The 12789-nt window shown below is 36.5% G+C and overlaps 1 protein-coding gene across 1 annotated transcript in view; it reads right to left on the bottom strand.

Annotated features, from left to right (window-relative positions):
- Window positions 1-12789, bottom strand: part of sorcs3a (sortilin related VPS10 domain containing receptor 3a) — a 230070-nt gene that overhangs the window by 33362 nt on the left and 183919 nt on the right. The window contains exons 8-12 of the mRNA XM_059554602.1: window positions 8824-8913; window positions 7852-8031; window positions 4932-5078; window positions 2157-2259; window positions 127-203 (exon numbers count right to left, since the gene is read on the bottom strand). Coding sequence (XP_059410585.1) covers window positions 127-203; window positions 2157-2259; window positions 4932-5078; window positions 7852-8031; window positions 8824-8913 — 597 coding nt within the window. The remainder of the gene's footprint in view (window positions 1-126; window positions 204-2156; window positions 2260-4931; window positions 5079-7851; window positions 8032-8823; window positions 8914-12789) is intronic.

Here is a 12789-nt window from a genome sequence, read left to right as displayed (position 1 = left end):
TATTTTTGCGGGTTACTCGACACGAGTATATCACAATTAAAACCCCTCTGTGAGTTTGCTTAAAAAAATGTTGTTGCTTTCAAGTGGCTAAAACGGGAAGTATGAACCAGTGTGAACCAGCCATACCTGTCTCCAGTTATTGCCTGCATCTGATGAAATGAACATCGCCACATTATTGTAAGACAGCTCAGACCCAATATTTCCTGGGAAACGAACCAAATCCGAAAAATAATTGTGTTAAATAATGAAACAATGTCAAACACCAGCATAGCACATTCAAAATTCATAAATCGACAAATGTGTATTTGTACTAGAATAAGCAGCTTTTGTAACTGAGGTCAGACAGCATGGTTCAATATTTGCTCAATCCATGCTCATACAAACTTAATATACTCACAACATACATACAAACAAACTCAGTTCTGACTGGCATGTTCATGAGCCCACAATCCTGACACACAAAAAAAATTAAATAAAAAGGTTGCTTCCACAACAATGAGGTTAAATGGAGGTTTTGAGAAGAAAAAACTTGATGTCTCACACTGTGCTCAGGATTGCCAAGACACAAAAGTCTGAAATTAAAAATCAAGCGCCACAGTATGAACTCAAACACTTCTTATCAAATGTCTCATCCAAGACCAAATGATTTTGAGCTATGCTACCCATACTCATTTTAAATCTCCATACTTTTACACTGTCATCTTGTGCATTTTAGATATTACTTCTGAGGATTTTATTTTTTTCTCAAACGACTATGAATTACGAAAGAGAGAACATGATAATGATAAGGGGAGTGCCACAACTTCTATTCTTGTGTATCGTAGTTGTGTTGTTTTACACCTATGCACACAAACATCATGACTAGCATAAACCCTCCCGCAGTCTTCTCCACTTTTTTGGTGTTGCCCTTTTCTAAGACTGTCACAATGAACAGAGAGGAAGTGATTGTACGTCCTTGAGTTGCCTGTGAGAAATGAGTTTGTTTGCTTCAACTGACAATTTTAACAGCAAACCCACTGTGAATGCGAAATGAGAGAGCTGTTCATGTTTAAAGAACTTTTGTATATTTAGAAAGAGGGGCTATTTCAAAACTGTATATAAAATAAAATAAAATACACTATTTAAACACTTGGTTTGCCTGCTTGGTCCAAAAGTAGACTGAAGATGTGAAGAAAAGGCTTTAATAATAAAATTTTTTTTTTGAAAGTTTATGTATAAGCACTTGGTGGTCAAAGTATTTTTCTTTTTTATATATATATATATATATATATATATATATATATATATATATATATATTAATTTTACAAATATGTGGTCTACAATCATGAATACAGTGTTGTTGTTTTTTTATATATATATTAGCCACCAATAAAGAGGAGCCTATAAGGTGGAGCACATTGTCGCAAGGCCATATAAGAACTTTAAAATAAAATAAAATAATTGTAGGTATTTCAGTATATTAACAATAGAATAGTTTTACATATTACATATCACAGGAATAGTTACAAATAAAATAAAATAAAATTACAATTACAAGATATACTGCTGTTCAAATGTTTGGGGTCTCTTGTACCAAACTGACCATGAGAAGTCAAAGATGCAAATTATAGGCCTACATCAACGATGATTATAATTCACCCCAAAATTATTAAAATTGTCATCATTTACTCAGCCTCATGTCATTCCAAACATTCATTTTTTTTTTCTCTTTAGACCAAAAGCAGTATTTTTGAAGTATGTTGGTAACCAAAAACTTTTGTCCAACACTGACGTCCACATTTCACAAAATGAAGACAGAAATTCATATTTGTTTAAGACGGCATGAGGGCAAGTAAATCATTTTCATTGTCAGGTGAACTATCCATTTAAAAGTTGTTTGTATTTGTGATTTAGGATGATTTGTTCATAAACAAGCTGAATCGTACTCCAAATTACATTTTATCTTGGAGCTAAAATCCACTTTCACAACAACTAAACGACCAAATGCTGACTGCAAACAAACGTGAGAGTCTGCAGCAAAAGCTCTGGCTTAAAAGCATCCTTAGTGACCAGCCTGACGTAACAAGCAATGTTTAGGTTTCTTATAAACACGCAAACACACCCAACAACGGCCGAACATGACAGTCCCACACATGCCGCTCATGTTTTCATTTACCTGTAGCCACGATGACTCCCGGCACCGAGCTCTTGGTGGAAATGGAGCCTGAGAGGTACGGGTTCTCTGACATCTGCAGTTGTAGGTGCAGCGAGCAAAACGGCTGAGCAGAGAGAAAGTGACACATCCTCCATTAGCCACAACAAAGCTATTATGTAGCTGTCAATCAAAAGGAGCCGACGTGATCCCGCAGGCATGAGAAAGTCTAAGACAATAAGCTCACGAGTGCTGCTGCCTTGGCTATAATGCAGGCGACTATATTACACAATTCATAATACAGAAGCAGCTCCCATAATTCACTGTCATGACCCTGGAGAAACATTGATAATGCTGGGTGATCCATTGCATACTGGATACCGTTAATCTCGCCGCCGGAGATCCACGTGTAAACAAAATAACACAGTTCAGGTAAATCAAGACAATAAATCTATAAAGCAAACTCAGCCAATCAAGTTAAAGGACGATATAAAGGCAACACAAACAGAATTTAGGAAATAATAGCTTCTGTGGGAATAATTCTGTGTTCTGTTTAAATTCAGATGTAGAATGTTCTAAGAAAGTAAAAAAACTTTGAACAAAGAAGTTGTCTGGCAAACATATTACAGAGAATAAACATTGCTCTGCAATGTTAACATGTTCTATAGGTGCATAATTATCAGCATACAGGATAACACTGGTCTCTGCTAAGATTTGTAAAAAAATATATATATATATATCACATAATGTAAGCACTACTGTATGACTTGTTGATGTATTTTGATTGCTTATTATGTTCTCCCTGGGTGCTGAAAAGGTACACAATGTCTTGAGGGATGAATTTCTGTTTCCAAGTTTAAGTGGGATTCTATTATACTTTTCAAAGTAGGAAGTTGATTTCCCAGATTGGAGAGCAGCATAACATTATGGTGTGACATGGCTCGTCAAAACTAAATCGTGCTCATTATGATCAGCTGTCTGCACTGGAAGCAGCTGATGGCACATAGCGATGCTCTATTTTAGTTTCTATCACATGGTACAGCCACTTAATAGTAAAGGCAATTGTTCACTCAAAAAATGTAATTTTAAGTTACAGTGTAATTATAAATGTAAGTACTGAGTAATATTAATTAACTACATGCACTTATATGGTTTGGCTTAGAATTAGGGTTTGGCTAAAGATTACTTGCATGTAATTATGAATAATTTATTATTATTATAGTGTGTATAATGTAACATGTAACAAAGACACCTTAAAGTAAAGTGTTACCAAATTGTCTACTTTATTTTTCTCATCAGAATCAGAAAAAGAAAGAAAGAAAAAAATAATAATTTACTGTTGCTGAATTGTAGCCTCAATCTTCCAGCTGATTGGTCTGTGTGTTAGTAAATACTCAGAAATAACATGTAGCTGCGATGCTTACAAATGTAAACAGCCTCGAGCCATGACTTGTAGAAGTATGTGTCTGGTTTTGTAATAAAGGGTAGGCGTGATGGTTTATTACTGAGTGCAACAGTGGGTATCATGTACTCATTTATCCAACACTAGGAAGATAACACCTTGAAAAGCTCAAATGAATAACAATAACATATCGACTGTGGTTTCCACCAAAAATGGGACAAATAATGTAATGCATTCATGTATGGAGTGCCCTCTGTCGAGGCCGCTACCCTTACCATGAACGCTAATTGCCTTTTACAGTCATTACCGGCAAAAGACAGGTATCTGACATTAAAGCAGAGAAGCAACTCTCCTGCGACCTCCTACATAACAAAACCAGAATCTGCTCTCCATGCACCACAGATTGTCCTTTTCATCCCCTCAATTGGTGGCTTGACATTATTACATGGACGGCAAAGGCAATAGGATTTCGAGTCGGTAATCGTAAGGATTATAGGAGGCTAATGAGAGTGTCAAAGCAGAGGACTATTACAGCCTCTTCAGTCTGCTGGAGCTTTCTGTGTGTGTTTCTTTGGCCTTGATGTTTTTCTTTTGCCTCTAAACATGATATGGCTGCTAAATATTAATGATTCTCTGTGCATTTCAATACCCTGAAACTATTTCCCATTTACAAATTATAAAAATGTTTTACTTGAGTAGATCTAATATCATCTCTAATTATGCTTTACAGTGTCTGTTGCCTTTAATCATATCTGTTGCAGAAAGAATATTACGTTGAAAGAATTAGAAAGTTAAGCTAGCCGTATGAAAATATTATTTCCAAAATTGGTCTAGATTTCTTTTGTATTCCCATAAATAACAAATTGGCCCATAAATCGAAATCAAATAAAAAATAAATAAATAAATAAAAACAGACCAACATAAAGGAATAGTTAACTTACTAATAAAACTTGGCATAAAATAAAATAACTAAATAAATAATTTCAGTAATGACTGACATGAATAACAACTAACCAAGTTACAATGAACAGTTAAATCACTAATAAAAATGGTTGTAAAATAAAGAAAATTATACATTAACATTAAAATAAAAATAAAAAATTATGAATAACAAACTGACCAAGTTAAAATTATAGTTCACTGACTAATAGAAAATAAAGAAACACAACAAAACAAATCTAAAAACAAAAACTATATTAAACAAAAACAAAATAAAATGACGTATTTTAGTAATGATTAACTGTAATAATAAATTGACCGAGTTAAAGGAAGAGTTCACTCACTAATAAAACAAATTTTGTTATAAAATAAAACAATTGTATATATTTTTTAGCTATGATTAATGTAAATATCAAACTGACTAAGGTAAAGGAATAGGTCACAAAAGAATATCTTACCAGCACACAATGAATGGGATTTCCTGCCAGGTCAGTAGTGGGCGCCTGCAAAAGCCTCCAGTCTCGGCCCTTGTTGTAAGTTATGTACGTCTTCACCTGGTTCTCCACCTTCCTATTAGCAATGAGCATACCTTCAATCCCTGCTACCTGGGAACATGGGGGAAGAAATACGATACAAATATGAACATGAACATCTACATTGACCATTACAGTGCTTCGGACTGTCATCTACTAAAGTCTCTTAATTACGCAGACACTAGCGCCCACTCTATGAAAGCCCAAGCTCGCTGACATGGTATTACTCTAGCTGACAAGCATCTAACCCAGTGCCAGGCTGCTCATTCTCGGCTTAAAACAAGCCCAAACTTAGCAATATTGAATGGTGACAGTGGTGCTAGCGACCCGTTTTAAATCGCGTCCTGCTAGCGAAGCATGCTCTAAGGCAGGGTCCGAGTCTGTAAGTGGCACTAATAGGGACTGCATTTGACAGTGTCCCAGTGATGGAGCTGCATTGGATGGACACGGCTAATGGGGTTCCCTCCTCCGCTGGCCAGACATGTCAATCACAGCGGTAATTATTTATTATCCTTTAGCTTCCATCTCTCCGTACCAATGTTCTCCAGGAAGAAGATGGATGTACTGGTTGTGGTAGAGTGGTTCATATTCAGAATGCTCTGCAAATCGGGTCATGCTTCAGTGAGCGGATCAGCTGCTCAATCGTGTTTACAAAGAATTCATCACGAGTGTGTGTTCAGCACTATGCGAATAATCAAAAGAGCAACTGAGCAAACAAAGCAAAGATCTCTAGCCTGAAATACTTCTGTTTAAAACAAGAGTAAAATGTGCGTGTGTGTGTGTGTGTGTGTATCACTGTGCGAGAAAAAAAGTTGCTTAATATTTTTCGTTGAAATTACACTTAATATTTATTTGGAATTTTTTTTTTTATATATATATATTAATTTTTTGAAACGTAAAAGTCTTTACTGTCACTTTTGATCAATTTAATGAATCCTTGCTGGATAAAATATTAATGTTAAAAAAACTGACTTCAAACTTTTAAACAGTAGTGTATAATTGAATTCTAGCGTTGCCAAGGTAAGCAGTGTGTGTACTTTGCATTCAAGGCAGCAGGCCACTGATGCCAACACCAAAGAAGTGTGTGCCAGAACCAAAATATGCATTATCAATCACTACTGTTACAAAAATATATAAAAGTAAAGCAACCCCACTTTTCGCTGATCAATAGAGAGATAAATATGACAAGCGTCCAGTCACGGACCACATCTAAACTTAGGCTCCAACTGGAGCTTCAGTGAAAAAAGCCAGGTTTCAATGAGCATTAATGAAGGCTGCTCCAATCTATTAGAGATATGGATGGACTGCTGATTCAATATTGGCAGGGTGAGCATGCATTGAGCCAGCCTTGGCACAAAAGTGGGGAGATGCATCATAACCAATGCATTAATGAAACCATCCTTGACGGCACTCAGTAATGGAGACTATTTTTAGCTGCCTGGACAAGGGAAGCGAATGTTTCATTTCTCATTAAAAAAAAATAAAAATTGTGCTTGGTAAAGGCTGCTAATTTTAAAGCAATATGATATAGTATATGCTAATAGCGACTGTATTCTAATGTTAATGTCTTAATGTCTTGAAGGAGGAATGGTTTCCTTGAACTCAACTGACAAATCTATTCTTACAGAAAAACTACAGGCAGTGAGAGTTCTGGCCACAGACAGGTGGATCGATCTTGAGATATTGACACTTCCGATACTCAAGTTTTCTACTGAGGATTTATACTCACAAAATAATATTTATTGACGATTGTGGTACACTATAAGTAATGATTTTATTATTTAGCATATAAATGAATGCAAATCATAAAGGTCTAAAGGGAGAATTATATATATATATATATATATATATATATATATATATATATATATATATATATATATATATATATATATATATATATATAATGCTTAATTTAATTACATTTAGAACAATATAAATATATACCTGATTATTCCTGAAAAAAATAAACTTCACTTTAGTACTTCATACTTGGTAGGAGATTTAAAAAAGTCTAATAGTCTACTCTTATCAAAAGAAGAGAACAGAACAATGCCACTGACCCAAAATAAGTATAATAGAGACTACCCCTGAGAGGTTTTTAAAAAACAGGAGAAAATGATAGAGAGAAATGCACTTCCTTTCACTTAGTCTCACTTGTTGTGTGCTATTTTCTTTTATTAGCTTTTATAAGAGTTCCTTTTTTTCTCTCTAAAAGGTCTCCAATAAATCCTTAAGACTTCTGCTTGTGCCTATAATAAAGACTCCCAAAGCTTCTTTAGATCTTAAGACAAAAAAAATATTAAAAATAATGATTGAATAGACATAATAAAATGTGTGCTTTGGAGCAATTAAGATAATTTGAAATGTTTTGAATTTGAGATTTGTTCTTTTCTGAAGTACCAGTATTTCTTAACAGGGCTTAAGCTGGCTAAGAAACCAGCTATCGTCCAGAGGGAAACAATTTATGATATGTCTACGTGGTACAATGAAATCTCTTATCTCGAAAGATCAAGGGAAACTTTATTCCTCGTGATAGGATCCCTTTAAAAAGGAGTAATACCCAAAACACGAGCAGCTCCCATTGAATCAGCAATCTCTCTCCTCTCCCCATTCGACAACATTTAACTACAACTCAATTTATCTCTCTGTCTTCATTGCTATCGTTCATTTACGCTTGCTAATTCCCCAGAGGCTTAGATAATGTGGGCTGTGCTTGAGTGCCAGGGTGAGAAGTAGCGTCTGACATGAATTCTAATGCAGCCTGAGGAGTAATGGGCATCTAGCATGAAGCCGTTGACTTGACTAATGTTAGCTTGTTAACTAGTTAGGGATGAAATTATGCCTCGTAAAGGTCAATCATGCTGTTGCCTCCGAGCCCACGGCTGGTCCTGACGTTCTCCAGGGCCAAAGTGAAGTATATTCCACGCGTGTCAGATATGTACAGGTTGTAGGTATCGTTCTGGTTCCACTCCTGGACAGCAGTGAAAACCTGACCTTGATCTGTGCTCACAATATGCATGTCCTAGAAAATAGAAAAAGAAAAAGAAGGGAAAAGAGAGCTGAGGGTGAGAGAAAACATAGCTGAAGTCATTAGCGAGGACCCCTGCTAGTTCTCGGTGGGCATGGTCTACATGATTACATGTTGAACATAATGTATGCCCACCTGACCAAAGCAAGCCAAGTGAAAAGATTTTGCACTTCAGTTCTTCAACAAGAATGTGCAGAAACGTGCTCGGCATTAGTAACTAAAAACCTTTACTTTTGACTGATCATTCATCCACACCAATAGGTGTCATTATGAAGACCAAAACCACTGGGTTAGCAGAGTAACTACAGAGTGTTCATGAAAAGCTAATAAATAATCGAATCATAAAAATCTTGTCTAGCTTCCTTCTGAATCTAGTTGTCTAATGAAAATACTTTGTTTACTCTAGCTAATGCATTCGAAATGTTAAATAAATGCTAAATAAATAATTTCAGTAATGACTGACATGAATAACAACTAACCAAGTTACAATGAACAGTTAAATCACTAATAAAAATGGTTGTAAAATAAAGAAAATTATACATTAACATTAAAATAAAAATAAAAAATTATGAATAACAAACTGACCAAGTTAAAATTATAGTTCACTGACTAATAGAAAATAAAGCAACACAACAAAACAAATCTAAAAACAAAAACTATATTAAACAAAAACAAAATAAAATGACGTATTTTAGTAATGATTAACTGTAATAATAAATTGACCGAGTTAAAGGAAGAGTTCACTCACTAATAAAACAAATTTTGAAATGTTAGGTAGTCTCTTACCTTGGGCAGGGAGTATTTGGGGATTTTAATGCGTACAAAAGGTTCTCTTTGATAGGACACATAGTAGCTTGCTCTGCCAGTGGTCGTCACCTGTATGGAGAAATATAACACATTTCTCACATATCAAATAACTGGCATCAAAACTGGGAAAATTTATTGACAGTAACTATTGATTTGTCTTTGTACTTTAAACAAAGGGTTAGAGGTGGGCGGTATGACCAAAATCTTATATAACAGTATGAGTAATTTTATTTTACACTAATGGTGTAATTCGAAATATACTCCCTAATGCTGGCTTTGTTAAATGTAACTGGCAACTCAGAGCTGGGTAAATTTGTTGAGTTAAACCAGGGGTGTTCAAACCTGTTCCTTGATGGCTTTCAAAGTTTGGCTCCATTCCACATTAAACACACCTTGACCAGCAAATCAAGGTCTTGAGACTCACTAGAAACTTCTAGAAAAGTGTGTTGGAGTTAAACTTCATTGGTCCTTTAGTAGCAAGATTGCACATCCCTTGGTTAAACGAACTCAGCAAGAAGGGTTGTTCATTTTAAACTAACCTGTAAGGTTTTGTTTATTATTGTCTCTATCACAGTATAGTAGAATATCTATCACCATTTCTACCAGCAGTACATACAGTACTGTCATAGTGTACAGCCCTAGCAGGGTTGCCAGGTCTGCAAAACAAACCCACCCCAAAACTAGCCCAATCTAGATTTTTTCTGTGGTTTTCCCCTCCTTCAATGGTTTGGCTTCATCAAAATCGTGTTACAGGGAGATGGGGTCTCCCTGTGTCTAAATTGCGCTATGGTGGTAAAACCATGGACTTGGCAACCCTGAGCCATAGCAAATTCAATGAGAATGAGAGCTATTAACTTACTGTCTCCTACAGCACATTACACAAAGCTGTAAATTCAGAAGGCTTATTCAGTAACAGATAGAGCAGGTTATGTCTAGAACGACTCATTAAAATCCCTCTACCATGATTTGGAGGATACTGCTTGGTTTTGGTTTGTCAATGCCCTTTGCAGTTCAAGAGTGGAGAGTGGTAAATATCTTGTAGGACAATCAATACCCTCATTATTCTCTGTCAAGACAAATCTTTAATTCTCGCAAGCAACACACCCGCTCCAACCCCGCTCCGAGGGGGATTGTTGGCGCTAATGATAGCACATGTAGCAAATACACAATGGTTGTTAGCATACAGAGCAGGAACTGTCAGAAGCTTGTCATATCTACAGCTGCACAAGAGGGAATAGAGAATGAAAGAAAGAATTCTTCCGCAGCACAAAAGATACTTCAACCTGCCAAAGTATCAGACATGTTTAATATTCATTCCACCTCTTTTAATAATTTCAATTATAGAGCATATATACACCCAACAGGATTCCTATTTGAACATGGGAATAAAATGGCTCCCTGATTATATGTCAGAAACAATTATGCTTCTTAGACGGTAACGTGCATTCAATAAATGAGGAGAGAGAGGCAGAGAAAGAAAGAGGCAGAGAAAGAGAGTGGCGGTCTGGAGAAAGTTCTAAACAAACAGCATGTCCGACGTGTCTCCAAAAAGCCGCTCTGCGTGCAACAGAAGGAAGGAGCGGGCAGGATCGATGCTTTCCAGGGCAGTTGAACTTCGAAAGAAATTGGGATGATCGATTTTTCTGTTTCACATTCTCTGGACTGTGATGTGGCGTGACAAAACACTTGGGTTGAACGTCCACTCCTTATTGGCAGGACTTGTTATCTGCACTGCTGTTAGACTTCCAAGAGGGTTGTGAGTAAATGTTTTGAAACTTGCCATCAATGTGAGGAAACTTTCTGTTGGCTCGGAAATACTGTCATTTATAATTCCCAGTCTGAAGTTTTGGCCATGACTTTGGATGCAATTATTTTTATTCTCTAGGTGCCCATTGTCTAGTCCCCACCATGTTATGTACTGTTTCGAAGACAATTGTTTTCATGCAGATAGAAATTAATATATTCAAAAACTGCCCTGAAATGGAATTGGAAATTTAGGCTATTACCATTTGACTTTTCCCCTCGAGTATTTTTAGTGAACTATTTATTTAAAGTATATTCACACTGACAATGATCTGCAGCCCAAAGCAAGCAGAAGTCATTCATTTTCAATGAGATTTGGAGATTTTAGCCAATATGAACATTGACAACCATTGATGATGTGACAAAAATGAGCATAGTTCAACTTGCAAATGAGCAGCAATGCCATAGGAGTGAAGACAGAGGGCCTTGTTATAGTTTACATGTTTCCTTATTTAAAAGCAGAAGATGCTTTAGAGTAAAGAAACAATATATATATTAGGGGTGTGACGAAACACTTATCCCACGAGACGAGAAGAGACACGAGACTGGGTTCACGAAAACGAGACGAGATTTTTAGACTTTTTTTAAAGAAATCCTCAATAAAATGTAAGAGAAAAATTTGTCTTTTATTCATCTGAAATTCATCTGATTAAACTTCTATTTTAATTAATTATAGATTAGAAAACTAAACAAAATAACATAATTTACTATTGGTTCTGACAAAATGTTCATCGCTTAAGTATTTTTTTTAAAATATTCATTTGAACAAAATAAAAAATGCAAATTAAATGAAGAAGTCAGTGTCTTAATTCATAAAGACCTGTTCCCTTTCAGTCGGTCACTCTCGATGCCACATCGGTGACCGATGAATATGGGATATCGCTTCGATAGACCAATCTACTTCGAGTGTAATCTAAACGAGCCAATGCACATTGGCATGCAATTATTGCATCCAGCTGCTGCCACTGTTGGGAACGTTACTTTAAAAAAGTAATTAGTTATAGTTACTCACTACTTGTTCCAAGTTAGTAACTGAATTACTCTATAATAAAAGTAACTCGTTACCAGTGAAAGTAACTATTTGCGTTACTGTAAAAAAAAAAAAAAAAAAGTTGCTATGTCAAAGAATTTTTTTTTTTTTAGCAGTTTTCATAAGTCAGTTGAAATAAGTAGAACAGACAGGTGTTCGTACATAACTTTCGAGATTTACTGCACGTCAACAGACAGCAAGAGTTTTATCCTGCACTCTTTGTAAGAAAAGTTTTTTTGGCCACTAGCTTTGTAGATGCGTGTGTCACACATTACATGTACACATTACATGCACGTTCTTGCCTTTGACTACAATGAATTTGAAGTAGTGCTTATATCTCCACCTTGAAAATGCCAACTTTTCATCGGATTGCTCCATTTCTGCTGCTGCTGCGAATCTCTGTGTAGCTGTTGCGTGTGTGTGACTGTGTGTGTTTGGCGCCGCTGGCGCGTGTGTGTAAAAACACTGGCTCTGATTGACTACCATGAAACACATGACTCTGCCTTAGCCAATCATAATCGCTTATCTCGTTATTAACCCACCTGCTCACTCGCTGTGTGAGCCAGGGGTGCGTTCGGATTGCATATTAAATCAATGCATAGTAACGCACCGCATTTAACATTCAGTAACGTTAACGGCGTTGTAACGACGGGAAAAGTAATTAGTTAGATTACCCCGTTACTGAAAAAATAACGTCGTTACCTAACGCCGTTCTTTTAAACGCCGTTATTCCAAACACTGGCTGCTACTGATCACTGCGTGAGTATAAGAAGGCAGCAGGTGCAATGCATTCCAGCTTTTCGCTTCGGAGCCGAGCGTTAGTATCGCTCTGCTCAACTGTGTCTGCTGTGAACTACGAGTTCAGCACGCTCTCGGAAGCTTCGTGTGTTGGCGAGACGGCGCTTCAGCGGCGGTCGTTCCTGTGTCGAGTGGATTGCACACTTCAGGCTGCACTACCCCTGTCGTGTTGCAAGCGGCCAATTCCCCTGTGCGCCTCAGCACTAAAAGAGCATTTCCTAAAGAGCAAGTTTCTCTAAAAGAGCTTCACGGGTGCGTCTTTGTAAAGACGACGGATCGACCTTATAAGGATGCCGTTTCACCTGTGCGTTTCT

Source organism: Carassius carassius, chromosome 7 (assembly GCF_963082965.1).
Source record: "Carassius carassius chromosome 7, fCarCar2.1, whole genome shotgun sequence".
Classification (NCBI taxonomy): Eukaryota; Metazoa; Chordata; class Actinopteri; order Cypriniformes; family Cyprinidae; genus Carassius; species Carassius carassius.
The sequence above is the reverse complement of the archived record's forward strand: the minus strand, read 5'-3'. Positions and strand labels throughout refer to the sequence as shown.